Raw genomic sequence first — 27684 nt, 5'->3', positions numbered from 1 at the left:
CTATAGAGGTGACGATCATCTACGCATGGAAGAGTAAATAAACCATTTAAAGGTGTGAAACTGAATAAAGGAAATCTCATTTAAAATGGAGCTGAGAGGCCAGAAGCGGGGAGCCCCACACACCCTACCACTCTACACAACGCTTTAGAGCCCCAAAAGAAAGAAGCCTATACCCTACCACTCCAGCAAGAGGGACTTCCTCCTCCCCCGGAAACACCCCAGCCAATGAGAGACCGCCACAACTCAGCCAATGAGAAGCCGCTATACTTCCAATTCCCCCCCTTTCAGTCCAATGGACTTTGTTTTTAACAGCCCTGCCCAGCGCCCCCTTTCCCCTATAAAAGAGTCTTCCTCTCCCATACCTTCTGGACTTAACTATGCCTTTTGCTTCAGCTTGACAGTCCCAAGTCGCAAGTCCTCTACTATCCCCAAATAAATTCATTTTGCTGGTAAAATAACTGACTATTTTACTTTTAAGGTCAACATCAGCTAGGCAAGAATTTCTCTTGTTAAACTAGCCAAGAAATAATGTGGTGCAAAGTAAAAATTCTGCACTAGGCCATCTGAAGATGATAACTTGGACTCAGATTAAAGGCAGGTGTGAAAAGATGACCTAGGGCCAGGCGCCTGCAAGTCCAGGGTCTGGCTAATTTGATCAAGTTTCCAGTAGAATCTCAATGGCCACCAGCAAAGGGAACGCTCCCAGGTAAGCAAATGCCAGACTCCCCATGGCAGGGGTGGCAGAGAGCTTCCCAATAGGCATGTCTAAGGCAGGACCTAAAAGAATTCCTTTTCAGAGGCTCTGTTGGTTGACTTATTCAACCAACACTTCCCCCTTCTCCCTCCCTTGACTTTTAACTCTGGGGGAAACCCACTCTTCTCCAGCTCAAGAAGTAAATACCTAGAGGCGCCTGGCAGGCTCAGTGCAGGAAGCATACAACTCTTGATCTCAGGGTCATGAGTTCCAGCCCCACAGTGGCTGCAGAGATTACTACTACTAATAATAACAGGTAAACTCCAGGGGGGGAAAAAAAAAAACGAAAGAAAAAGAGGTTAAGTCCTATTTGGTGGGGCCCAATGAGGTGGCCCCATCCCTCCAGCCAGGGGCTCACTGAGGCATCAGGCTGTCCCCCAGGTCTGATGAGTGATTATGTAAGGAGGGGGCTAGGGAGGCTTTCTGAGAAAGGTTTCCTGTACCTGAAGAACACTTCCCAAAAAAAGAATGGCCCTTCATCTGCCCACAGGCCAAGCTAAGACCCTGAGGACTGCGGTATGAAAAGAAGGAACCTGGATCCTTGAGGACACTGGGGACCACCAGCTGGAGGTGCCCTTCTTCTGGAATTTTTGCTGTGTGAGGAAACACACACCCTTCTTGCTGAAACCTTCTGAGCTGGTATTTTCTCCAACAATGAAAGCTTCCTTAGTGGTAATTACCTTCTGTGTGCTGCTCTCTGCTGACACTCCTTCTCCTCAAGGTGATCCTACCGATTAATGACTTTCACCGTGACCTCAAATTACAGTCACCTGGGGAGCTTTTTGCACTCCCACAGTCTAGGCCACAGTGGGGAACCAAGAAATGAGATCATCGGCAGGTGCTGCCAGGCCTCAGGAGCTGACACTCGCCAGGGGCTGCCTGCGATGCTCCATCATCCGCCCCAGGGGGAGGGGGGAAAGGGCGGGTGCTTCGTTAAGCAACAGTTAGGACCCCCATCCTCAGGACTGAATGGCTCAGCTCAGGCAAAATGGGCTAAGCTACAGATGAGACCTTGAGATCTCCTTCATGGAAGGAGGAACAAGCCACCAACGGAGGGAATCCAACAAGAAAAAGGGGAGGGGCGCCTGGGTGGCTCAGTGGGTTAAGCCTCTGCCTTTGGCTCAGGTCATGATCTCAGGGTCCTGGGATCAAGCCCCACATCGGGCTCTCTGCTCAGCAGGGAGCCTGCTTCCTCCTCTCTGTCTCTGCCTCCCTCTCTGCATACTTGTGGTCTGTATCTGTCAAATAAATAAATAAAATCTTAAAAAAAAAAAAAAAGGAAAGAAAAAGGGGAAAGAAGTAGGTGACAGGACAACAGTCAGGTGCAGGGAAGCCAACAGGGACAAGGGACAAGGAGCCCCACAGCCCTGAACCCAGCTCGACTCTGATACTGGGAGAAAAGGAAATCACTCAGCTCATCTGTGCCTTGGTTTTCTAATCCAGGGAATAAAGAGTGTGCCAGGAGCCTGCGAAGTCCCTTCCTGCTCTGATAATCTAGGATTCTAATTTCTCTGACTGTGCATAAGAATTGCTTATTAGGGGCGCCTGGGTGGCACAGTCAGTTAAGCGTCAGACTTTTGATTTCAGCTCAGGTCAAGATCTCAGGATCATGAGATCGAGCTCCGAGTTAGACCCAACAAGGGCAAGCTAGGGACTTCCTCCCCATACCCCAACCCCCACCCCACCTCCAGTGCACCTGTGTGCTCACACTCTAATTAAAACAAACAAATAAGGAAAAAAAAAACTTACTAAATGGCAAGCTAAGCCAAAACAGAGACTGAAAGGAACTTTATTTTGCAGACGAGGACACAGGTCCAAGAGTCAGAGCCAGGACTAACTCTTCAGAGGCAAGCCTCCAGATCTCCAGGGCTTGGGATCAGAGGGGCTAGAACAGAACAGAAAGTGGCAGGGAAAGGCGATCTTTCCCCTTCTAACTAGGTCTCTTCTCGAGCTCCTGTAGAATATTTCCCAAAACCAAATTCAAAGACCCTCCCCCCAATCCCCAAGCATCTCTGTTCCACGTTTTCTCACAAACCTACCTAGCCCGAAATGCAGAGGCAAAGTACCAAAGTGCAATCTAAAACCAGTGGATGAAAAATATTTAGTATTATAGTAAATTCAAAAATACAAAGAACCACCAAGGCAGTCCAAACTACCCCAGACCCATCCTTCCTCTCCTCTTACCGCCACCGAAAATACTTCCAAGTGTGTCTTGGATAGTCCCCAGCAAAGGGAGAAACAAATTCCAAGGTGCACACGTAGAAATGGTGACCCCCTAGACCTTCCAGATACCATCTGAACAATTCCCAAAGACACAACTTCATCGAGGTACTGCCCCACAAGTAATCCCTCCAGGACAGTTTCAAATACAAAAACTTTCTGCCTCCTGGAAACCCCTTGTCAAATTCAGCACAAGCCAGTGCGCAGTGATTTCGGTCCAGCTGCTTTGAGCCGGGTTATTCCTCCACACCAGGAACCCACACAAGGTTTGGGAGCCAAGACGCAGAGTAACTGCCCGCACAGATGTGAGTAAATCACTCAGCGAGCAATCGAACAGCTGCTAAAATTCTCTGCCTCAACATCGTTCCTAACCCGTGACCAGGAAGGAAAAGCGATGGTGGGAATCTTGGTGATGGGCCCCTGCAGCGGCTACTGTCTGAGGCAAGGTCAGGTTCTACCTCTCTCTACTCCATCTGAGTGGTATGCAAAACTGCAGGCCCCAGAAGAGGACTCTAGTTCTCAGCTAATGAAAGCAGCTCCCGGGTCTTCTTACCAACACAGCTAGAGGACCGTCCTCACTCTGTGACACCCGTTTTCTTTCTCAGAAGGTGGAAGGGGCACACCTCAGATCTAGCCAACGGCCGCCTATTTACACGGAGACTGAAAAAGTCACATAACTATCTTTAAAACTACAGGGAAAAGAGTATTGTGATTTGTTACCTTTTTTCCCCCAAGGTTTTTTTTTTTTTTTAATACATTTTTTTTAAGATTTTATTTATTTATTTGACAGACAGAGATCACAAGCAGGCAGAGAGGCAGGCAGAGAGAGGAGGAAGCAGGCTCCCCGCTGAGCAGAGAGCCCGATGCGGGGCTCGATCCCAGGACCCTGGGATCATGACCTGAGCCGAAGGCAGAGGCTTTAACCCACTGAGCCACCCAGGCGCCCCCCCCCAAGGTTTTTTTTTATTTATTTGACAGACAGAGATCACAAGTAGGCAGAGAGGTGGGCGGGGGTGGGGGGGGGCAGACTCCCCGCTGAGCAGAGAGTCCGCTGAGCAGAGAGTCCGCTGCGGGGGCTCGATCCCAGGACCCTGAGATCATGACCTGAGCCGAAGGCAGAGGCTTTAACCCACTGAGCCCTGTTACTCTGTTTTTTAAAGAGCCCTCTAACTAGGAATAGAGGCAGACTTCCTTATTTAAAAAAAAAAAAAAAAAGTCTGCACACCAGAACTCTGTATCAAATTCCAAACCTATTAAAGAAAAATTTAAGATGCATTTTCTTTAAGATCAGGAACAACACAGGTATACCCTTCCTATCACTACATAATCAACACAATCCTAGAGGTCACGGCCAAAACCTAAAATGGAAGATGCTGACGAAGGTGGAAGGGAAGAAAGAAAATGGCCATTATTTCCAGATGTGAACATATGCATAGAAAACTAACAAGAATTCAGCAAGATTACCAAAAACAATGTGAAAAAATCATCACAATGCCCTTAACTAAGCGATCCAAAAATATATCACGCAAAAAATAGCAATATAAGATACGTGTCTAGGAACTGACCTACAAATCCACAAGATCTTTTATGGGACAATATTTAACTTTATTAAGGTTCACAAAAAGACAACTTTCCTCAAAAATAAATTTTTAAATTTCAGTAGGATTATACAATAGAATAAAGATCCTCAAAGACCTCATGCAAAGCTTTTGTTTGTACATGGGAGGGATGAAGAGGGTTATCCTCTCCAGATATTAAGACTTAAAGACAAGCTAATAATCACACACATAAAACATGTATGATACTGGCTTTACAAGTGAACAGAAAATCCAGAAACAGGCCTAGAAATATGTAAGACTTTGGTGTCCTACAGCATCATACCTGAGCAGGGCAAGGACAGATCATTTATAAACTAGTAATGGAAAATCTATCCCACTATGTGAAGAAAAATAAAATCCCTACTTCCCACTATACACCAGATAAAGATCTAATAAAAAGCAAAACTCAAAGGCTAAATGAAGAAAAAAACTATAAACACTTTATAACCATAGGGAACTAATGGATTTCTCAAACAGGATCCCAAAGGCACAAGCCAGAAGGTGAAAAACTGACAGACTGATCTACATTAGAATCAAAGATTTCTTTCAACAAAGGATACCTCTCAGTTAACAGTACAACGGAGTCAGATACTTGTGATATCAAATATGGACTTAAAAAATCAATAACCTAGGGGCGTCTGCCTTTGGCAAAGGTCATCCCAGGATCGAGCCCCGTATCAGCCTCTCTGCTCAGGCGGAAGCCTGCTTCTCCCTCTCCCTCTGTGTGCACACTCTCCTCTCACTCTCTATCAAATAAGTAATTAAATAAATCTTTAAAAAAGATTCAATTATTTTTAAAAGATCAGTAACTTAAATATACATACCAAACACTAAAAACAGAAATGTGCATGTGGTATATACATACAATGGGCTACGATTCAGCCATGAAAAGGAATGAAGTATCAGCACATGCTAGAACATGGGTGAACTTTGAAAAGATTATGCTAAGTCAAAGAAGCCAGTTACAAAAGGCCACATATCCTAGGATTCCATGTATATGAAGTTGCCAGAATAGGCAAATCTATAGAGTCGGAAAGTAGGTCCTTGGGGGCCTATGGATGGGGAACCTGGGAGGAAATGTGGAGTGACTGGTCATGGGCACACGTTTCTTTCTGGGGTGATGATAATGTTCTAACATTCACTAGGGGAACAGCTGCACAACTCTGGAAATACACCAGAAACCACTGAAGATGTCATGTAAATGGATGAACTATGTGGCATGTGAATTCTACCTCCTTAAAGCTGTTTTTTAAAAAGAAAAAAAAACAAAAACAAAAACAAAAAACAGAGAAACCAAAAAAACTCGGCGTGTCAGGTGGTAAAGCAAAAGTACCCTACTCCAGAGGGCTGATGGAAATAAAAGTCGTATGAAAAGATACTCAAAAATCCTAAGTCGCTGGAGAAATGCATATGAAAACCACAATGAGATACCATGACACACCTTCAGAGATGGCTACCATAAAAAATGCTGACAAAGCCAATGCAAAATGACACAGCCACTGTGGGAACTCAGCATACACTTAACCACATGACTCAGCAATCCCACTTCCAGTATCTATCCTAGAGAAACGAAAGCTTACGTGCACACAAAACCTGTGGGGGAGTGTTTACAGCAACATTACACATAATGGCCGACACCTGGAAACTACCCCAATGCCCTTCGATGGGTCAATATGGTACATCGTGACAATGTGCATGACCCAACAATGAAAAGGCACATAGAACGGACACACACAAACGTGGATGAATCCCAAATATACGACTCTAGCTGAGAGAAGGACCAAGGATGTGTGATTCCCTTTATAGGATACTCTGGAACCTGCAAATTCCCAGGGAAAATAAAACACATGAACGGATGCCAGGGGATCAGGTGGGCGACGGGTCGGGAATTATCTGCGATGTTGGGATTGCTCTGTGTCCTATGTATGGCGGTGCTGATAAGAATCCATACGTGTGTTAAGACGCACAGAACTGTAAGAACTGTACACCCAAAAAAGCTTAATTTCACTGCGTGGAAATTTTGAAAAACAACCACGTGGTAGGGAAAAATAAACTCATGCACAGTACACCAAATACTGTATCTACTAAGGACACACTATCCTAAGACATATCAAAACCTATGATACAGAAGAAAAAGGTAGGGGGATAAAAAGGAATACAATCAAATGGATGAAAACAGACCAGGGTCTTATACAGATCAATACTGATGGTGCCACACACTGAAAAATGGGGGGGGGGGGACCTCCACTTCCTCATCTGATGTCCGTAAATGGAAAAGGTGGAAAGAAATACTGGAGGGAAAAAATGACCAATTCTTGATTTAACAGAAAGAACAGGTCATTTTATTAATTAGGCAGTTAGCCCAAAACTTGGAGAGGCTACAGTGGGACGATCTCTGCTTAAGACTAAGAATGACACGCCAATGTTAAGAACAAGTGACCAAAAAGAACTAAAAAATAAAAAACATGTTACACCAAAAGGGGGGGGGGGGACAAGGCATCAGCATCTCACTTGCTGCACTCATTAACTTTTGACCTTGGCTGTCATCAAGAACACAGACAATATACAATGGGAGGAGGTTATGCAGCACTCGACTGGGTATTAAATAATGTCTCGGGGGTATGAACTTTGTAGGAAGCCCACAAGTGCGAGTGTGCATGGGAGAATCCCGCTTCCCACTAAGACACTAGGCAGTGAGGGAAGGCTCCCTCTCCTTCCGGAGACCGGCATCCCTGGGTGGCCAGACCAGCAGCGCTCTCCAGGGCTTTGTTGAAAAGGGCAGAGTTTGTAATGGATGCTAACCAAGAGAGGGTCCTCGACAATATTCAGGTAAACGACATGCTTACTGCCCCATAATGTTCTGAGAAATCCTACAGCCTTTGTCCTATCTTACGTCAGAATAAAAGTCACGGAGGAAAGCATCTTTCGGATCCCACTGTCCCCAAAATACTGTGTGACATTTCAGAGGTTAGCCCAGCATACAGAGCATGAGGTCATGGTCCCGGATGTGGACGCACCCTGCTCACGCGGCTCCTGAAGCTCGCTTGTGGTCTGGCCACAGAATCACATGGACATCATCATGGTCTCGGAGAGTGTCCAAAATACCCCTGGGGATATTTCTCAGAGTCTCAACTGAAGCCCCAGAAATTCCATTCCTTCTACCTACATTCTGGGACAAAAGATCACGGCTCACTCCATAGGCTGCGCTGTCTCCGCAGTGGCACGGTGGACACTCAGGCTGAGTGGCTTTCTGTTGTGGGGGCTGTCCTGGGCTCTGCAGGGTATGTAGGAACAACCCTGGTCTCCACCCAAGACCACACGCCTGTAGCACCATCCCCCGGTGCTGACAACTGAAAATGTCTCCAGACGTGGCCACAGGTACCATCAGCATCGCAGGCTGCAGCCTGGGGAAGTCGGCAGGAGGTACAGAGAGGGACCACATCTACTTCGTTTAGGTGGCTGGGCTGGGCCCCAATTTCACAAGCCCTTCTCTGTTACAACCACAGAAAGTCCCATTCTGCATAGGGACTCCTAACAGCAGGCGAGTTCTGACTTTCCACTCTGGCCCTTTAACTCTGCCTTGTTGACTCAAGTTCAGTTAAGCTGCAAATCATCGCTCATGCACTATACCAACAAAATCCTAGATACCAATAGTATCGTATCTTCTCTGTCTCAGTGAGAATGTGCTGGGACTCTGCCTTCAGGGGCAGGGAAGGCATGAGCAAGAAGGAACCTGCGTGCTTTATATAAGAATTCCTGAGGCATAGGAGTGCTTACACGCATACTAGGCATATATGTGAACGGAAATGCCTCCCAAAAGTATTGCTAACTATGTCTGAAACTAGGTCAATACAACAGCAGGATCTACTGTGAGGCAAGCAGTTGGGAAAAAAGTGTGAGCGAAGATAAATTCAGACATGTCCCAACAGATATGTTTACTATCATGTTGCAACACTCTTATTTCATCTCTAAGATAAAAAGATCGTGAAATTATAATACAATATGGGGAAGCAAGAGACTGTAGTTTTGGTTTGTTTGTTTGTTTGTTTGTTTTCTTGAGATAAAGCAGAATAGGCTGAGTACATTGTCCAAACGTGGATGCTTCTGAGAGTCAAGGGAGAGGCTATTAGTCACGCTGGGACAAGAAGCACGAGCACAGTGGGTGGACAGTAACCCATACAGCAGCCTTGTTCACAAAGATGCCGGCCATTTATACACGTTTTCTTTTATTTCTTTTCCTAAGGGCAAAATGATTGTTTTTTCTATTTCATCAGGAACTATTTTCCCTTTGGAGAAGGAAGAAGAAAAAAACCAAAGACGTCAGAAGTCAAAATAATTCAACTCTAAAAAATCATTGTGAAGTGTACTTGTAATGTACACAACACAGCCAACCCTTTTACCAGCCTAATCTCTATTTTATGTAGAGCACTTTGTTTTCTAAAACTCATCAGGGGACTTTTCCATGCTAGTTTTCTAGTGAATCTGATGAGTAAAAGTACCCTAAATTTTTTCAGGAACTGAAGAAAACCTTAGTTTTAGGTTGGGGATCTGAATTCACTATTAGACACCTACTCACTCCATGGACATGTTTCCTTAGTATCAATACTATGACAAAAACAACTAAGACAAACACAGCTTTTTTTGTTTTCTGGATTTTTTGCCTTGCATTTGATTTGCTTTGGTTAAGCTGGCTTGATGTTTGAAAGTACTAAGTCATTTACTATAAAAGGAAAATGATCAACCTCGTTTTTAATATGCTAATGATCTGTTTTTAACATTCATGAATTTGGGGGGCACCTGGGTGACTCCTGTATGGATCTCAGCGTCCTGAGATCAAGCCCCTCCCCACCTTGGGCGCTGCGCTCAGCAGGGAGTCTGCTGAGATTCTCTCTCCCTCTGCCACCCACAAAATAAATCTTTAAAAAAAACAACTCATGAATTTGAGGCATTTGGCACATGTAACTTATCTCTTATTTAAAAAAAAATTATTTAAAATTAAAAAAAAAAAATTATCATTTGCTAAAGACCTCCTGCACTCCAAGCATGCTCTCAATGTTGATCAGTAACCCCGCAGGGGAAGTTTCTGCTTCTGCGTTTTCTCCTGAGAAAGTCAGCCACCTAAAGCACGCGGGGGGGGGGGGGGGGGGGGGGGGGGGGGGAGGGGGCGGTGTTCAGCACCTGTGCTAAGACCCAAGACTAAACTCCTGGCCCTGACTGTGACCCTCGGAGTGAAGATTCTAATAACCCGTCTAGCTCCGCAAAACGATGATGACAAAAAAACCCGGAAGAGCCGGGTGAGCAGCACTTGTGAACGCTGCTCAAGAAGGAAAACAGGCTAAGAATCCTATGGAACATCTTGTCCTATTATGATCTTCTAGGTCTTTCCTGCCCGACTAAAAACCACCGAATTCTCTCTCTCCTCCCGCACACCACCCGGAGCACCGCTGCGTGTACGTACGTACACACACACACACACACACACACACACACACACACACACGTGCGCACGCGCACAGAGTTTCATTCTGACCTTGCGGATGTTATTTTTCTAACAGGAAATTCCAGTGGTTTATAGTTAGGACTCAGAGGCTTCTGGTTAATTAAATATTCTCACTGGTTTCATTTCCCAAACATTAAACACCTGAACTACAACCAATGCAGTTCTTCTCTGGACCCTAGTAACCTTCAAGCCCCACCCAGGCTTCAGATTCGTCACCAGAACCTGAACTGTTCCCCTCCTTCAACCGACCTTGTTCAGAGAGAACACTTGCTCCTCGGCGGTTCTTGATCTGATCACAGCCACACAGCAGGCAAGCAACTCCGCGCCCCTCATCTTCAGTAACATTCAGTATATCAGAGCACTCCGGACATACTATGCTTAATCTCTTTTACTAGACTAGTAAAAAGAGATTGGAAACCAACGGACACACAGTTAGGAAGCCTCTAAGTGCTAGCCCAGTACTAAGAACCCAGTTTCTGCTCATTTCTTCTCTGCCCGGTCTTGGTATATGAAAGTCCTTACTCGACGCCAGGGGAAACGGAAGGCCCTCGCTGCCATCAGCCCTTAAAGAACTAAGAATATTACCTCTGAATGCTACCGGGAGTGTTTAGAAGGGCAACAAAAACCATAGAAAGCACAGTAATTTTCAACTTCGTGTCAAAGACCCACTGACCCATCTGTCTTTTCTATCAATTTAATTTGTATCTTCCCTGACAGGACTTTACAAACTTAAAACTGCATAAGCCTATAGAGATGATAAGGAGCCCCTGGCTTGTCACTGAGGCTCTTCCTCTGGGCAAGGAACTTCATGAAATTGATAAACAAGAACTAGCGGATAGACTCACAGTTCTGGATTCTTGTCCTGCCCAACTCATTACAGCCATTACTGTTTAACTAGAAAAGTTCCTTATGTTCTTAATCCAATTACACAGAATCTGCTTTTACGTGGTTTAAGAAACCAAGGGCAAGTTTCCACAATGATGATATTATTTTTGGCATTCTTGAGGCAGTTATATTCTCTAAAATTATACTCTCTAAAAGACAATCTGCCTAGTAAAATGTAAGACACTCTAGACAAAGTTATCAAAACTTTTCATCTTCCTGAAGACAGTCAGTGGAGAAAATCATTCTGGAAATTATTCCACTTTCTTTACAGAGTAAGAGGCTTTGGAAAGGGACGGTTCATTGAGCACCAAGCCCACAGCCTGCTCCATAAGACTCGTGATGAGATGCTCTTTCCCAGGCTCTCCAGTGTCTGGTGTGGTCGTACAACTGAGGCCAGGGGAACACAGGCAGAAATAACGTGTTCCATATCTAGGCCTAGGCACATGGACACTTCTCACAGGAGTCTCCATTTTGGTTCCCACAGTGACTTAAGGCCCACGAGCACAGCCACGCACAGAAGGTGGAAGGAAGAACAACGAAGGAACCAGGGTTCCTCAATCACTGTCTGGAGGAAAACCACCCATAAATCAGGCCTACCAGTGAGCAAGAAATAAGCTTGTATCCAATCTGAGTTATTATAAATGGGGCGGAGGGAGTGGGTTATTCTAGCAGCTGACATTATGTTAACCAAATAAATTTACTGGACGACTCTAGATCAAGGTTAGGCTAACTTGGAATATATGTTCTAGAATCAGTGACTCCGGCAAGAAGAGAACATTACCAGATGGAATCTCTAAGTATGTAGAGTCAACACCATGTTTGGCCACAATACAGCAATCTATTCCAGCAGGCAGTAAAAATTTTGCTGGAGAACTGGGCTGAAAAAGGTACCTCTGAACCACTGATCCTTTATTTCCACAGTCAACTACTAGTTGGCATAAATCACCAAAAATTTGCAAGAATCTTCCACCCGTCCTTTGCCAAAGGCACCATGAACATATTAAAATACAACATCAACACACCACATGAAACCAACTCTGGATTTACTATAAAGCTATTGTCAAAGTCATTTCACAAAGAATATTAAGTGGTACAGCAAACAGAGTTCAAGTTGAGTTTCTTTGGCTGTTTGTTTTTTCTCAATAGAAATTTAACATCACTAAGTCCTTTGCTTTTCCTGTCCGGTAGTCAGACGTGTTCTCTTAGACCATAAGAATCAAAACATATGGTGCTTCCTCTTCTGCCCTGTCAAGACCCAAAATGGATGCACCCCACCCCAACATCCACTGTTATCACTGGCACACTTCCTCCTTGCTCTGACCTCAGTGAATACGTCCTTCATTGCGAGGTAATTTCAGAGAAGGGGTATGGATAAATTCAATTAAGGAAAGAAATTAACACTCGTTTAAGTACCTAGCACATGCCAGGTATTTTTACATACTTGATAGCATTTAATCTTTCCAAAAATGAGGTATATATCATAATTTCCCATTTTATAAATGAGGAAGGCGGGAAGTTTTTTAAAAAACAAACAAATAAACTTGCTCAAAGCCACATGCCAAGACAAGCAAGATTCAAGGCCAAGATGTCAGACTCCAAAACTTATTCTCTCCATTTCAAAAGGCTGCATTTGACCCATGGCAGACTGCCATCCTCTGCCATTTGAACCTATGTCACACTGCCAAAAAAAAAAGACTGGATTACCACTCGATTTTTATTTCTTTAAACATTCATTTTAAGTGAATCGATGGTTTCTCAAAATGTCCATCCTTCCATTTATACCTTATTATTCCATTTCCACAAAGTCAAAGCCTGCACTGCCCGGAGGCTGACGTGGCGAGCAGCACCATGAAGAATTTAGAGCATAAACCCGGGCGGGAGGAAGCGCGGCCGTACATTCTCTGGGCTTTCCGCTGCCCATCTCTCAGGAAGGAGTTTTTTCTACCTATGAGGTTTTCATTTCCACAAGTTATTTTAGAATTTTTGTTCACCAATTCTTAATTGCCAAAACCCCACATTGGAAGATACTACACTGTTAAGGTCAGTAAAACAGACATACGTCAAGAGACTTGTAACCCAAGGACAGCCTTATGCTTTCTTAATGGTGTAAATGGAGTGACTGACAACATCTAACATAGCCCCAGGAGGGACCGGAATACGGTCCTCAATGCTTGACTTACCGACTCACAGAACCAGGTGAAGTCAAGGACAATGCGTAGTGTAGTGTTGTAACTCTTTTAAGTAATTATTTACTTACCTACAATTCTTCAAAGTCAAGTGGAGATAAACTAGCTCACTCAACAACAGTATCAGTTCCAGCAGTTTTTCTAAAACAGTATTAAACTACATTTGATAACTGAAAATATCAAAAGGCTAATATTAGGGCAGCACGAGTTTTTACGATAAACCATGCTAAAACCAGGGAAAGTCATCAATGCCATTATAATACCTTCAGAATAAAGGTGTCTTTGATGACCAAGTCCCCCTCAGAAATAACTTTCTTCTTTGAAAGGGAATGTCAACAAACACTTTAACCAAAATATATTTCTATAGGTGACATTTAGGATGAAAAAACTATCAAAGCCAGGTTCTTTTGATCGCAAAGGTCAGAATATTTCTCCTTCCTCTGAAAGCTGCCACACTGATGTCCTTCACGTACACTGCTCCAGCTCGGTCACGCACCGTGTCATGGAAAATTGCGTTCTCATTTTCAAGCCTTACCTTCAGGTAGGATCCATAATATTTGGTTACGTATGGACTGTCACACTGACTCAGCACTGTGATTTCTTGTTGAATGTCCTCTATCTCATCTTCAGCTTCTTCCAGATCAATGATTTTTATGGCAACCACTTTCTGAGTCCGAAGGTCAATGCCTTTGAACACCTCGCCAAAAGAGCCTTTTCCAATTTTCTCCAGTTTCGTAAAGAGCTCTTCTGGATCTGCTTTCAGGTTCTGTAGGAGAGAACAAAAAGAAGAGAACCTTCAGAAACTCACAAGATAGGGACAGATTTTCCTTTTTCCTTACAAACATAAAGAACACAGTCTTCCAGTCTTCTTCATTTAAGGGTCAGGCTGGTTGTGCTCACAGCTCTTCACACCCAGGAGAACACACAGATTTCTAAGCCTCATCTCTATGAAACACGGCGAGTGTGCAAACGAGAACCACCACCCAGACTGTCAAAACTGGGAAAGGCTCTAGCACTTGCATAATTAAAAACCAAAACCCTTATTTGAATGCATTATGATATATGGATTTATTGAAAAACACTCCTATTAGCAAATATTCCACTTTTTTCCCTCTGCTCCCCTTCTCTGCCTTATTTTCTAAGTTCAGGTTGGTTATGTACTACGATGTAGGTTAACCAGCACTTAATGATTTCCTAACAGGCCCAGTCTGAAGTCCAGCAAAGGCAGGCCTATGCATCTTCACCTACAGCTACTACCTCGGCCTCCATATTTTAACCAGAACACAGGAAACAGTAAGAACCTGTTTCCTTTTGTCTTGTAAGCATCATGCCCTTGAAATCCCTTCTGAAAGCTCTTAATCTCTAGTGCGATTAGGTGAAAACACACACACACACACACAGACACACACACACAAACACATACATACACACAGTGTCCATTTCCAAGGGAACTCCAACACCCACCCTAAGGACTCCTTGACCAGACAGATGTGTGAGCAGCTGAGTTCTCAGTGGGCAGCAGGGGCTGCCTGCTTCAAACTGAGGGATGAGACTAACATTCAGCAAGGAGACTTAGGGGTACAGCCTATCTCAGCATGAGGGACCGTCCACCCCAAAATACTGCTGGCACCACCTGAAACCGCACAGAGTAAGGCAGGAGGACCCTGGGATACACCGCCTCCCACACTTGCTGTCAAAAATGCTGCCCACAAGCGAGAGGATGCAGGCTCACCCTCAAAGTCTACCAGTCCCTATAAGAAATGGAAACATGGAGAAGGAAGGAAGATGGGGAAGGAGGAGGGCTGAAAAAGAGGGGGGAAAACAGGCACAGAAGGAGGAGGTGTGGGGAGTCACCAACAGAGAATTACAGCAATGTCGGCAGCACTGTGAGTTAGAGGAGCTCCGTGGGCCAGTCAGGCACTAACCACAAACTTGCTTTCAAGGTGAAACCCGCAGAGTCCCAAGCAGTGCCTCACGAGGGAGGGACTGCTGAACCCCAGCCCGCCCATTCCCGTGTGGAGGGGCTGCTGCGCCGCAGTGTGAACCCCGCAGAGATAACATACCCCACTAACACAGGCACACTAAGTCAGGGGGTGTCCCACAGATGCCAAAGAAGCCCCATTTTTGAGACTGTGCACTGAACAAGGTAAAAGCTCACAAAACCCACTAACCCCATCAGTAAAAATGAACAAAGTAAGCAAGAAAACGAACATATCCTGGGTTGCCAAGAAAAAGGAGTAAGAGCGACAACATCCAACTTCAGCAGCTAGAAATTCCCGTTTCCACACCCCTTCCCTTACCTCCTTCCCCCCAGGATGAGGGGAGGGGGCCCTCCTTTTCTTCAAGGCCAATCCCAAGCGCTGAGCTTTTGAGTCCATCCTTCCGTCCCCCCGGGCCGTGGTTTCAGCAGTGGCCGGCTTCACCGCTCCCTCTTCCGCTCAGCCCTCTCTACAGACCCGTCAGCCTTGGCAGCCTGCTCGGGTTTCTCCCATTTGAAAAAACACACACACTGGGCTTCCCTGGTCGCCGTCCTCCTTCACCTCTCCTTCCCTTAGAGTTCCCCGCGGGTCACCGAGTCCAGCCAGGTGCCCCGCCCCCCCGCCGGTCCGGCTGCAGCCCAGAGGCTGTGGTGGTGCCTGACCCCGTCCTCCTCCACGAAGCCCTCCCTCTGGTAACTTTCCAGGCCCCTGGCATCTAAACCCTGCTCTGCACCCGGCTCCTCCCCGTGCCCCTGGTCCCAGCAGAGTCTCCCCACACAGACTCTACCCACGTGGCACAGCATCCCTCCTCTACTCATCCCCACCACGCAATGTCACGGTTTGGGACTGTGTTCCCCCAGCCTGGCTGGTTGGAAGCCCCTGGGACACGTGGGCAATTCCAAAATGCTCTCATGGGGCAGGCACACATAATCCATATCGTTCGAAGACCCCGATTAATTCTGATGAATAGCCACCTCCTAGGAAAAACAGCTTTAAATTACGCATGGGGTAACTTTCAAAACTGCGAGCTCCTGCCCTGCCTTCTGAATTTTAACTCCTAGGATCGAGGACTTGCTAGATCCATAATTCTACGTGGACATCTCAAGCTCCAGCTACATGAACTGCATTTGTCACTTCCCTGAACCGCCAGCCCTCCCACACTATCTCCTTCACTAGACTAGGAGCTGAGGGAACTCAGGGACCATGTTTTAACTCCTGACCCATGTCCCTGGACACGATGACTGATGGACAACAAATGTCCCCTGAGCAGGAAGAAAGCCCAGCCTCACACCGACACATGCCCTCCAGGGTAGAGTCTACAAAGAATATCCTAATTCAGAGGGGCTGAGAGCCCGAGGAAGAGGGAGGGAGGAACGCGGCCCTCCAGCTTGCAAGGGTAAGGGAGCGGTAGGAAGAGCCACCTGAACTTGCAGGAACGGCCTCTGGGGCCTCGGAATCACCCGCAGGCTTGGGCAGGCTTGTTGGAACACAGACTGCCTGGCCCCAGCCCAGGAACTTCTGGTTCAGCAAATGTGGTGTGCAGCCCAAGCACCAGAGAGCGACCAGGTGATGCAGATGCCACAGGTCCAGGGACCACACTGTGAGAACCACTGCTCGGGAGACCCAGGGACAGAAGTGAAGCAGCCTTGACAGGCTGACATGCCGCTAAGATACAGCTGTTTTAGGTCAGCTAACCTGACACCCTCTGTTAACTGTCCCTGCCCCAGACTAAGAAAAGACAGTGGCATTTCTTTTTGAGAATTAATAGAAAAGCCAACAAAAATGTATCTACACTCCCACAATGTCAGAGAGGAGAGCAGGGAGCCTGGTACCAGGATAACCCCAATGAGCCACCTCGCTCTAGGACCATACCCCCACTTTGCAAAGTGACTGGCCCTCCTCCCAGCAAGAAAGAGCCTGCGTCCCCACCCCCTAAATCTGGGCAAGTCTTGACATAGGCTCTGGCCAAGAAAACGTGGGGACTTCTAAACCTAGGCCCCAAAAGGGCTAGGGAGGCTGGGACTGAACGCATGGGAGGGACCCACTCAGCCCCTGCGAGAACCACAGCTCAGGTGACCCTGGACCTCCCAGCCTCAGCTCCGCCATGAGCTCACCATAGCCACGTGACAGTCCCCAGCCAAGGCCAGCCCAGCCACCTGGGCAGCCACCGACGCAGGAGAGGGAGCAAATTTGCTGTTTGAAACCTCCAGGTTTCGGTGGGCTGGTTACTCACCACCACCGAAGCCACTGTGCCCCTTGCTCCCACCCAGAGGTGGCCTGAATCAGGCTGGCCTTTGGATTTCCTAGGGCGTTGTGCTCTTGCCAAGGTTAAGCCTTAAGAGGCCCTGCCTGCAGCGTCAGACGTCTTGGAATGCATCCATTGGCACAAAAGGGGGCCTGGGCTAGCCTGCTGGAGAGGTCACACAGAGAAGAACCAAGACAACAGCACACCCCGGGGCCCAGGGCAGACAGCCAGCACTCTCCCTGCTGACCACAGGCACGTGAACGAGCCCAGGAAGGACCCGCAGGGAAACCCTAGTCAACCCAGGAATCATGAGCCACATCCCATCATCAATGTTTCAGGCCACGATGCTCTGGGGAGAAGTTAGACAAGAACAGGCAACCAGTTTAACAAAAAATCACACATCACTGCCAGAGAAAAGTGTCCATCGTGGGGGTGGGGGGTACAGACGGACATTCTCTACTCTGGTGGAGTGTTTCCTTTTAATCAACAGCCCGATTTCCCTCTGGCCTGATGGACGACGCAGCTGCTCGCACGACTGCTTGGACCCTCTCCCCCAAAGCTCTCTCCTGCAGCCTGTACCATGCAGCTGGCGGCCACTACTTGCTATTGCGTCTGCTCGAGTGTGGCGTGTCAGTCCCCACTCTCTGCCACTGTGTCAGCAGCTGGAACCGGGCTGCAGACTGTCCCTGGCGTGGAGGGAGACATCTGCTAATACAGTGACAGCAGGGGACTAAACAAGCAGGGTCCCTTGCCCTTTGGCAAGTCATTATCAGGCCGTGCAGCCCCACGGCCATGAGAGACTCAGTGCCAACCATGACCTCATTCAGAAAGCAGCTTCAGCACTCGCCTGTCGGAATCCATGCCACGGGCAAAGCAGATCCCCTTGGTAGAACGGGGGCCGTTCTGACCGCCATCCTGAGGCTTTTCTCTCCAGAATGGTTTATGGCGGGAGCACCTGGGTAGCTCCTCAGATTAAGTGTCTGACTCCTGATTTGGGCTCAGGTCATGATCTCAGGGTCATAAAATCAAGCCCCACGCTTAAAATTCTCTCTCTCACCCTCTGCCCCACCCCCCCCACCCCCCCAGAAAGGAAGGTAGGTAGGTTGGTTAATGCTGAACTAAGCACTGGCCATCATCCCAGGTGAGAAAGGCCCGCCGGTGCCTCACCCCCGCATCCCACCTGCCAGATGGGCGGCAGGGCCCTGCTGCTGGAGCCCCAGCCAGATCCCAGGCAGGAGTCAGGACACGCAGCGGCTCAGCCTTCTTGGAAGCAGGGGAAGGTCAGGACCCTCCCACCAACATTCACCTCTCCTGGATCAACAAGGTGGGGCGGGGGCGAGGGGGGAGCCCGAGGTGGGGTGCCACCAGCACAAGAACATCCAGCTCCCACCCTACAGGTCCTGGACTCGACCCTCAGAAATACCACTCAGGCCCTCCAAGTCCAAATTCCCACCCTCATTGCTGGCCTGGAGAGCCTCGTTCTGAGCCAGAGGAGGAAGAGGTTTCTCATGATGGAAGAGTTTGGACTGTGTTTATGCGTTTACTACGCAACAGGGCCCCATATGCTACTCAACACCTGTAAACTTCCGTTTCCTCCTTTGGGAGAAGGGTCACGGGGACAGAAACAACAGTGTCTCCAGGAAAAGCACTAAGGAGTGGGCACCTGGCACCTTCTCATGGCGCCAGGTGACACACGGACCATGCAATGTCTGCCCCGAAGGCCCTCTAACACGGAGGGCTCGTCTCTAGTCACGGCTCTGCAGCTCTCGCAGAACCGCCTCCGGCTATGTCCAGAAAGAGTCCGGGAAAGGACATGTGGATTCCACTTCCGGGTGCTTTCTTCCCGCATTCATCACCCCTTCTCCCTAATACCACCAGGCTGCCTGTCTCATTAAACCTTGGCTACATTCTGGACCTTCCTACGCACTCACACATTATCCTGTTTTTTGTTAATTACAAGATCTAGGAAGACCGGAGCATTTGTTATACTTAATCATATTAAGGTCGGGATCCCTCAGAACTGACCAAAATAAATGGCAGATGCATTCCCTCAGGGGCAGGGCTCAGGCACAAGTCTGGGCTCTGGAAAAGCTCCTGAGCCCCAAACCCACGAGCCTGGAAAACCTCCAGGGCTCAAGGACTGTGGGAGAGCTATAAAGTCAGGGAAAGTGCCCCCCCACCCGGCCCCGTGAATCCAGAATCAACAGCTGCACACAAGCCTCTCGCTGATTAAGATACGGAAGTTTCGGGATGACCGGCTACCCTAGTGCCTGGGATCTCCTAGAAGCCCCGACCACAGGAAATGGACATGTGCACAGCAGAAGTAGTGTCCCATGCCAGGCGGCACAGCGAGGACAGGCCCACCTGCACCATCAGGATCTCTTTGGGAAGAAAATCCACGTGCACAGTGACCCGCTCCCCTCCAAAGCTCAGAAAAAGGGCTAAGCTGCGCGCTCCCGGAGCTCAGGCTTCTGCAACAATTCAGCGTATTTCATAATCCCTTGAGAGAATTCATTAAAATAGTTCTAGGATGACAAGTATTTTATATTTTTAAACTTGAATAGCTATTACTGTTTTCTTTGGATCGTTTCTGGCAATGAAAAATGCATTTGGCATTACTAATCAACTTTCAAAGCTCCTTGGCTTTAGCCGTCCCGCTCTGGCCACGCCATACTACCCCACTCTGGGTTAAAGCCAAGCTTTGCTCTTTGTTTCTCTCTGAGAAGAGAAAGGAGCCAAGTTTGATATGTTCGAACACTTGCTACTTATCGCAGTCCCGTCCCTGCAGCAACAGAGAGCACACGATGGGGAGGGGGGGTAGGTGGCAGGTGCGTCCCATCCCCACCTCGCAATCAGGCAAGCATCCACTCATCAATCCTAGATCTGTCCTCCCAGCGAGGCGTTCGACCTCAGAACCCCTCTCCCCAGCCAGCACCCCGGGCAGCCACCACCCATGCACCCAGCCGGGAGACCCATGTGCCAGCCGGGGCAGCCCCACCACCCGCACGCCTCCGCCCTGGCTGCCTGCCGTCCCTTACCCTCATACCTGCCCGGCTCTCCCAGCCCGTGCTGCAGCGCTACTAGCGTTCCTGTCTGCCATTTCCACAGTGGCAGATTCCAACATCCTAATTCCTCTCCTATCCCAACCTCCCGACTGTGGCCATCATTCTTCTGGAATGTCTCTCCATGCGATCTCCCGCCCCCCCCCCACCTGACCCCACAGCAGCTGTGCCTCCAACTGACCCACTGTCGGACCTTCCTAAACCCTGCCGGTGGGCCCCCAATTAACCTTAAAGCCCGTGGTTTTCCTTCACTGCTGAGAACACCTGCGGGCAACGCATCATCTCTACTGAAGTCCCAGATGCCCACTGCGAACCAAAACCCTGGGGCTCCTTCCTGATCCCACTTTCCGACACCCCTACTGACTCTCCCGTCACCCACCTTCTCAACACTGTCTACAAGCACCAGGGGTTGTAGAGAGTACGGTTCCATTTATAGAACATTCCTGAAGTGACAGAATTAAGAGTGATGGAGAACAGCTGCGGGGCTGCTGGAGGAAGGGATGCTGCGTAAGAGGTGACCAGCAGATTTTTTGTGACAGTGGAACAGTCCTGCATCCCAACTACACCCCCCAAAAAGTACGGGCAAAAACTGGCGAGTCTGGCCTGAATTAGGTCTGCAGCTAAGTTCACCAGCATCGTGCCAACATCGGTTTCCCGGTTTTTACAGCATGAGAGACTATCATTGGGGAATGCTGGGGGAAGGGCACATAGGAACTACACAGCGTTTTCTGCAACTTCTTGCAAGTCTTAAAGTACTTAAAGTTATTAAAAATTCTTAAAAAAAAAAAAAAAAGCCCAATCTCAACTTTGTGTCCCACACTCTCTTTCTTCTGCAACCAAAGAGATCACCATTATTTCAAGGCTCGGGGCGGGGGGGGGATTCCCATTTATTGCTTAATGACACTCAAACCTGACCACTCCCTTGAGCAAAGGCAGTGGCTCCAGTCTCTGGTCCCAGGAGCACACCCACACAGAGGGAGGAAAACTGTGTTAACATTTTTACAGGCTGTTTTCCCGCTTGAGATTGTGATCACGGAAGAACGAATCTTATAATCTCGCCAACCTAACCAGCAAAGAGGTGAGCAGCAAGACAGCATCCAGATTTCCCTCAAAAGGAAAGAACGGAGAGAATCTCAAGCAGACGCCCCTTTCCAAGAAGGAAAGCCAAAGACATATTCAAACAACCGAAAACAAAAACCCAGCCCACATCCAGAGCATTACAGGGAGGAGACCAGGAAAGTGGAGGCAAGGCCTAAGAACAGAACCAGTGTCAGCTGCTCCGCTCTCGCGCACAATCTCTCATTTGGGGCAGCAGCTACCTAAGATCTGGAGAGATGAGACCCAAAATAAACTATCGGACAGTTACTCAAAACTATCCCTCTTTATGCTTAAATTACCTGCCAAAAACTATGGTTTCTAGGGGGCCCGAGCACGTGGGAGTCCAAACACATGAGTTCCGATCTCTGCTCTGCCAAATTCATAGCAAGTTACTGAAACCCCCAAATCTGTTTCCACATCCGTAAAATGGGCAAACAGTACATTTTCAGGATGCTCAAGAGATAAAAGAACATAAGGAAAACTGCTTCTGTTGTAGCTCTTCATCGTTAACACTGAGCTGCCCTTTCTGACAGTGCTTGGTCATGACTCAGTAGTTTCTTAAAAGCCTTTCCCTTGAACTGGAGACAGAAGTAAAACCCAAAATCACCTAACTCACAAACCAATGCACACACCACTGCACTACCCTAAAATCAACTAAAACAATGAGGCCTTTCCTCCCTCAGGAAAGGGACGAGGGAGATTCTAGGAGGCTTGAGGGAGCATCACCAGAAAGCGGGAAGGAAACATCTGCAAAACTCCTGAGGTGCGGAGGCCGATTCTGTGGAGGTCACGTGTAGTGGAGGTCAACGAACCACCAACCAGGGAGGCCAGAGGGTCAGGCCGCCGAGCAGTGTTCCAGCATGCGGCTTCCAGAGAGAGCTCTGTGCCCCGGACAGCCCCTCCTCCAAGTAAAAAGCTCTGAGGTCTAAGAAATGATGCTAAGAATTATAAACAGCAAGAACTTTCTGAAGACCTTCCGCTCCCGGTAAGTGCGGACTACTCCATCCATAAAACGGACACAGAAGGCAGGCTCGGCCGTGCAGGCAGTCTCAGAGAGACTCAAGGTTAGATGAGCACAAGCAACTTTAAATGGAAAAGGCGAATTATGGCCAAGAAGGAAAGATGCAAAGGCACTGCCTGCTGGGTGGGGACTCAGCACACCCAAGCAGCTTATGAAGAGGCCCATGCGGTTCCCAAACACAAACACAATCTTAGAGATGCCTGGGTGGCTCAGTCAGTTGAGCGTCCAATCTCGGTTTCGGCTCAGGTCACGATCTCAGGGTAGTGGGATCGAGCCCCACAACAGGCTCTGCGCTTGGCAGGGAGTCTGCTTGAGATTCTCTCCCTCCTCCTCTGCCCCCACTTGTGCTCACTCTCTTTCTCTAAAATAACAAATCAAAAACAACAACAAAAACAATAACAAAAAAAAAAAAAGTTTTAGTTAGTCTGTGAAAGAGACATCCTACTAAAACTTCCTGAGCAGAAACTTGAACCTCAGTTTGTCTTGCAAAACAAGCTGAAGACTGGAACACACATGGTGGCTACATCCTGACACCCGAAGAGAAGCCAGAGACCCACAACTCCTGGCCTTCCCCATTTCACAAGGTAGGGGAAAGCTGCAGTTGGAGGCCGACAAACTCTTTGGTCTCAGATGTGCCCTAAGGCAGAAAGAAGCCCTAAGAAAAATAACAGATGCCCGCCCGGAAGGACAGATCCCCCTCCAGCTGGCAGCGGTCATGCTGATTTGTTGAAGGACACAGGGTATGCGACACATCCTGAACTCAAACCCATGGCCATCTACTTCCAAAGTCTGAGCATGTCACATTCGGGTAAGCGACCGAGTCTTGATCTCAGCAGGGCTGTGAGTTCAAGCCCCACATTGGGCTCCACACTAGGCTTGGAGCCTACTTAAAAAAAAAAAAAAAAAAAAGAGTAGGGCACCTGGGTGGCTCAGCCGGTTAAGCATCTGCCCTGGGCTCAGGTCATGATCCCAGAGTCCTGGATCCAGGATCCCAGGGGAGCCTGCTTCTCTCTCTGCCCACCACTCCCCCTGCTTGTGTGCACACATGCTCCCTTTATCTCAGTGTCAAATAAATAAATAAATCTTTAAAAAAAAAAGAGTAAAGTTTGAGCATGTCCCTCCTTGCCTCCCAAGCTCTGACAGCAAAATACAAGAACAGAAAAGCATCAAAAGACCCGGATTGTCCCCCCCCCCGCCCCCCCGTGGCAACACTGCCCCGTGACTTTGAGCAAGTCCTTAACTTCTTGGTGAAACAGAACAATGATGCTTCCAGTATTTATTTACCTTACAGCTGTGTCAGAGGATCCAATTAGCCTCAGAGAAAGAGAAAAAGTGAGGCATTGGCGCTGACTTGTTAACTTTGCTAGAGCGGGTGTGCACTCAGCAAGCACATCGGAGAACAGGTGAGGTCATCTTTAAAATAGCACTTAGTTTTGGAGACATTTTTAGAAATCACTGAAACACTGGCCAAAACAGTTACTGAAAACATACCATTTATAACAATGCAACGTGGTCCCAAAGAGGGATTTTTTTTTAAGATTTTATTTATTTATTTGACAGAGAGAGAGATCACAAATAAGCAGAGAGGCAGGCAGAGAAAGAGAGAGAGAGAGAAGGAAGCAGGCTCCCCACTGAGCAGGGAGCCCGATGTGGGGCTCGATCCCAGGACCCTGAGATCATGACCTGAGCCAAAGGCAGAGGCTTTAACCCACTGAGCTACCCAGGCGCCCCCAAAGACAGATTTGAAGACTACTATAATTTTAAAGTATGGCTTAATACTCTTGTTTTTTAAAAAAAGATTTACTTACTTATTTTAGAGAGAGAGGAAGGAGGGGCAGAGAGAGAGGGAGAGAGAGAATCCTGCGCAGCCTCCGGCTGAGCGTGGAGCCCAACACAAGGCTCCACCCCAGGACCCTGAGATCATGACCTGAGCTGAAATCAAAAGTCAGCTGCTTAAGCCTCTGAGCCACCCAGGCTCCCCACATTCCTGTTTTTTTAGTATAAATTATTCTTCTCATAAATAAAATATCTTAGAGCTAATCACTGGCAAATAAAATGCCCTGAACACCCATTTCATCAGATTAATGTAATCGTTACATTTCAAGAGGCGTTCTGCACTGAAAGTAAGATGGGATTTGTCTGATCAAGCCCATGAACCTGTAAAAGCTTTTTCCCATCCTAACAAGTTGAAAGTTCACTCTTTATTGCAATCTCTCCCATGCCTACCCATCTTAAAAGAAAAAAAAGCTGAACTTTTAATGAAATACATACAAGATTATATACATACAAAGCCACTCTAATATCTATAACCTCCCCCAAAAAAGACCCCAAAAAACTCACATGCCTTTCCATGAGTATTTTCCCAGAAATCCTTGCCATGTCTGGACCCCCTGCAGTTCTGGGAGTGGACACAGTGAAGAACCTTCGTAGTACACCCCTGGCCTCCACCCTTGCCTGGAAAGGCCCCCACACACTTCCGGGAAGAGGTGTCCTGCTTTCAGGGAACTGAATCGTCACAATTCACCTCGTCAGATCACTGGGGTTCCCCCCACCCCGCATCCAACCGTAGACACATTTGACCTAAACAGCAGGGGAACCCTGAGCTCCTCACTCTGACTCAGCCGGAAGTCTAAGGTCGGGGCTTTGGCCCTCACACCAAATGCTGATGCAGGACACTAGGGCTCCTCTTCAGGACGCGGGACAGATGTGCAGGACAGTGTCCTACTTAGTCGGCCTGCACCCTCAACAGCACAAACGGCACTCATGAGTTGTGGCTTGAAGAACTAACCACCCGGTGGTGTGTGCCATCCCCAAGATGGCGTTGGCCTCCTTCGGCACTGAGCGAGAGCCACAGCGACCCGAGCACGGGGCCAGGACAACCTGCAGGGGAGGGTGCAATGAAGACCAGCAGCTCTACCGGCTGCCGCCCCACCAGGTGTGCGGAGTGGTTCCCAACCGGGGCTGCACACCACAATCACCCTGGACCATGAAATCCAAAGCTCTGGGGAGGGGGACCCCCCAGCATCAGTGTTATTTCGAGTCTCCAGAAGGTTCCACCGGGCAACCAAGGTTGAGAACCACCAGTCAGGCACAGGAGACTGCTCCACAGTAACGCCTTGAGAACTTTTCTCCCGCTCACCTGCTTTTCTCTACTTGGGAAGGAATCCCATCAGCGAGGAGGGACGTCCTCTGGGCTGGGGTATCTCCCCGAGGCTCAGCCTTTCAATCTCCTCTACCTCCTTCCCCTGCGGCCTCCACTAACTTCAGCCTCCTAGTAACTCGCTGACCTTGCAAGCTCGCTCTCCGCCTCTAGCCCCAAAGGGTGTTTTGTGTATTAAGTTGGTTAATTCAAACTCTCCAAAATAAAAACTTTTATTTACCATACAAACACCTTGAAATAGCAAATGGCGTCTACTAGCTCAAAAAACGGACAGTTTCCCAATCCTCAAAAGAAAGAAACATCTCATTCCTCGCTAACCTAACCGATGGAAGATCAATTTGTAATGCGAGGCCGAAGTCCCGGGTCTGTAGAGAAACCTGCTCTCTTCTCCTTGCAATAAATCCACTGGCCAGCACAGGGGACGCCCCGGGCCTGGCTACCGAGCACAACACCTCCTGCTCTCAGCGGCAGCCCCGGCTTCCCCACCTGAGCTCTCTCAAAGCCCTTCCAACGTGCCCACCCCATAATCTGGGTTGGCCAACGCATTTTCCCCGTACTGTACACTTCGTTTCAACCCCACAACGGCCCCATAATCTAGAAGAAACTCAGCAAATACAGTATCTGGCAAGAAAAAAAATTTTTTTTGAGAAAAAGAGATGTGAAACCCTATGAATGTGGATGTCTAGACCTATAGACGCACACCAGCAGGAGTTTTAGGGTATCCTCATACCGGGATCTACTGATCTTTAGCTGGATGTGCACAGTAGAAACTGCTTATGTTTTAAACTCACAAATACAAGTTTTTTAGGAAAACATAATTAAGAGAAAAAAATGACTTCCCCACCTAGTTGAATTCACTGTTTTGGCCTCAGTCTCTAGTAACACACACGCGCGCACATACACACACCCGTCCACACTACCTTACAGGAAACCAGCGTCTGCAGCTCTGTGCCATCAGAGCTCAGGGAGAAGCTGCTCCAGGGAGAGAAGGAGAGAGAGCGGGGACCTGAGGGCCAGGGAGGGAGAGGGCCCAGGCTGGAAGGACTGTCCCTTGGCTGCAAGCTCTCTCAGCACACACTGAGCAAACGGTTCTAAGGCTGACTGCCTGCTGGGTGCCGAAGCCTCACCTGCCCTCACCACTCACTGAAAGCACAGGGAGGAGGACACCGGGGCCTAGCGCTCCGACTCGCCCAAGGTCACAAACAGTGCAAGTCACAGCAGGACTGAGCTTCTGGGCCCCAGAGGCCCCACGAAGTCAAGCCCTCTGAGCCCCTCCAGGGGTTGCTGGGCACCCTCTTCTTCTACGGAAGGCTCGCCGCTGACACGGGAAGGCCTGGGGTGTCTCCAGGATGATGAGCAGCCCCAGACACCCAGGCGAAGACCGAAACCAGGCCAGTTCTGTCGGGCAAGCAGGTGATGAAAAACACAGAATGCATCCCAAATAGATGACAGAGCTCACAGAGAAATGAACGCTGCCTCCTCCTTTATTAAACTTCCCCCCCACAGATACACGCAGGCCCTGGAAGAGCTTCGGACTGTACCCTACAATAAGCACTGACAAACAATAGGCACCCCCACTTCCAGAGCCCTCCCACTCGAAGGCTCTGTGCAAGACGGTCTTCCTAACTGGGCCTTTCCAGACCTCACAGCCACAGCAGGAGAAAGTGAACATGACCCTCGTGACGCAGCTGAGGGCACCTGGGTACTGTAGGTAAGTCACGGGCACGCGGGCCCCTGCAGCCAGTCAGGGGGCTTGGCCCCACTGTCTATGCATCAAGGGTCAGCCTCCGTGTGGGGAAGTGCTTGTAAGCTGCGTGCTCTGCAAGACGGCTGAGGAGGGGAACCCAGTGGGCAAGGTGTGCCCTCGGGTGATCACAACGGAACGCCACCATCAGCAGAAGGAGCACAATCGGATGCCCCCCTGCCCCCCGTTCCCCGCAGGCGAACTCGCCTTCCTGTATTTGACAAAAGCTTAC

General features: G+C 48.3%; 1 protein-coding gene across 1 annotated transcript in view; it reads right to left on the bottom strand.

The window, feature by feature from the left end:
• STK24 (serine/threonine kinase 24) overlaps positions 1–27684 on the bottom strand; it is a 113224-nt gene that overhangs the window by 53502 nt on the left and 32038 nt on the right. The window contains exon 2 of the mRNA XM_080798924.1: positions 13679–13909. Within this exon, the coding sequence (XP_080655050.1) occupies positions 13679–13909 (231 nt within the window). The remainder of the gene's footprint in view (positions 1–13678; positions 13910–27684) is intronic.

Source organism: Martes martes, assembly GCF_963455335.1.
Source record: "Martes martes genome assembly, chromosome: 3".
Taxonomy (NCBI): Eukaryota; Metazoa; Chordata; class Mammalia; order Carnivora; family Mustelidae; genus Martes; species Martes martes.
This window is presented reverse-complemented; position numbering and strand designations above follow the sequence as displayed.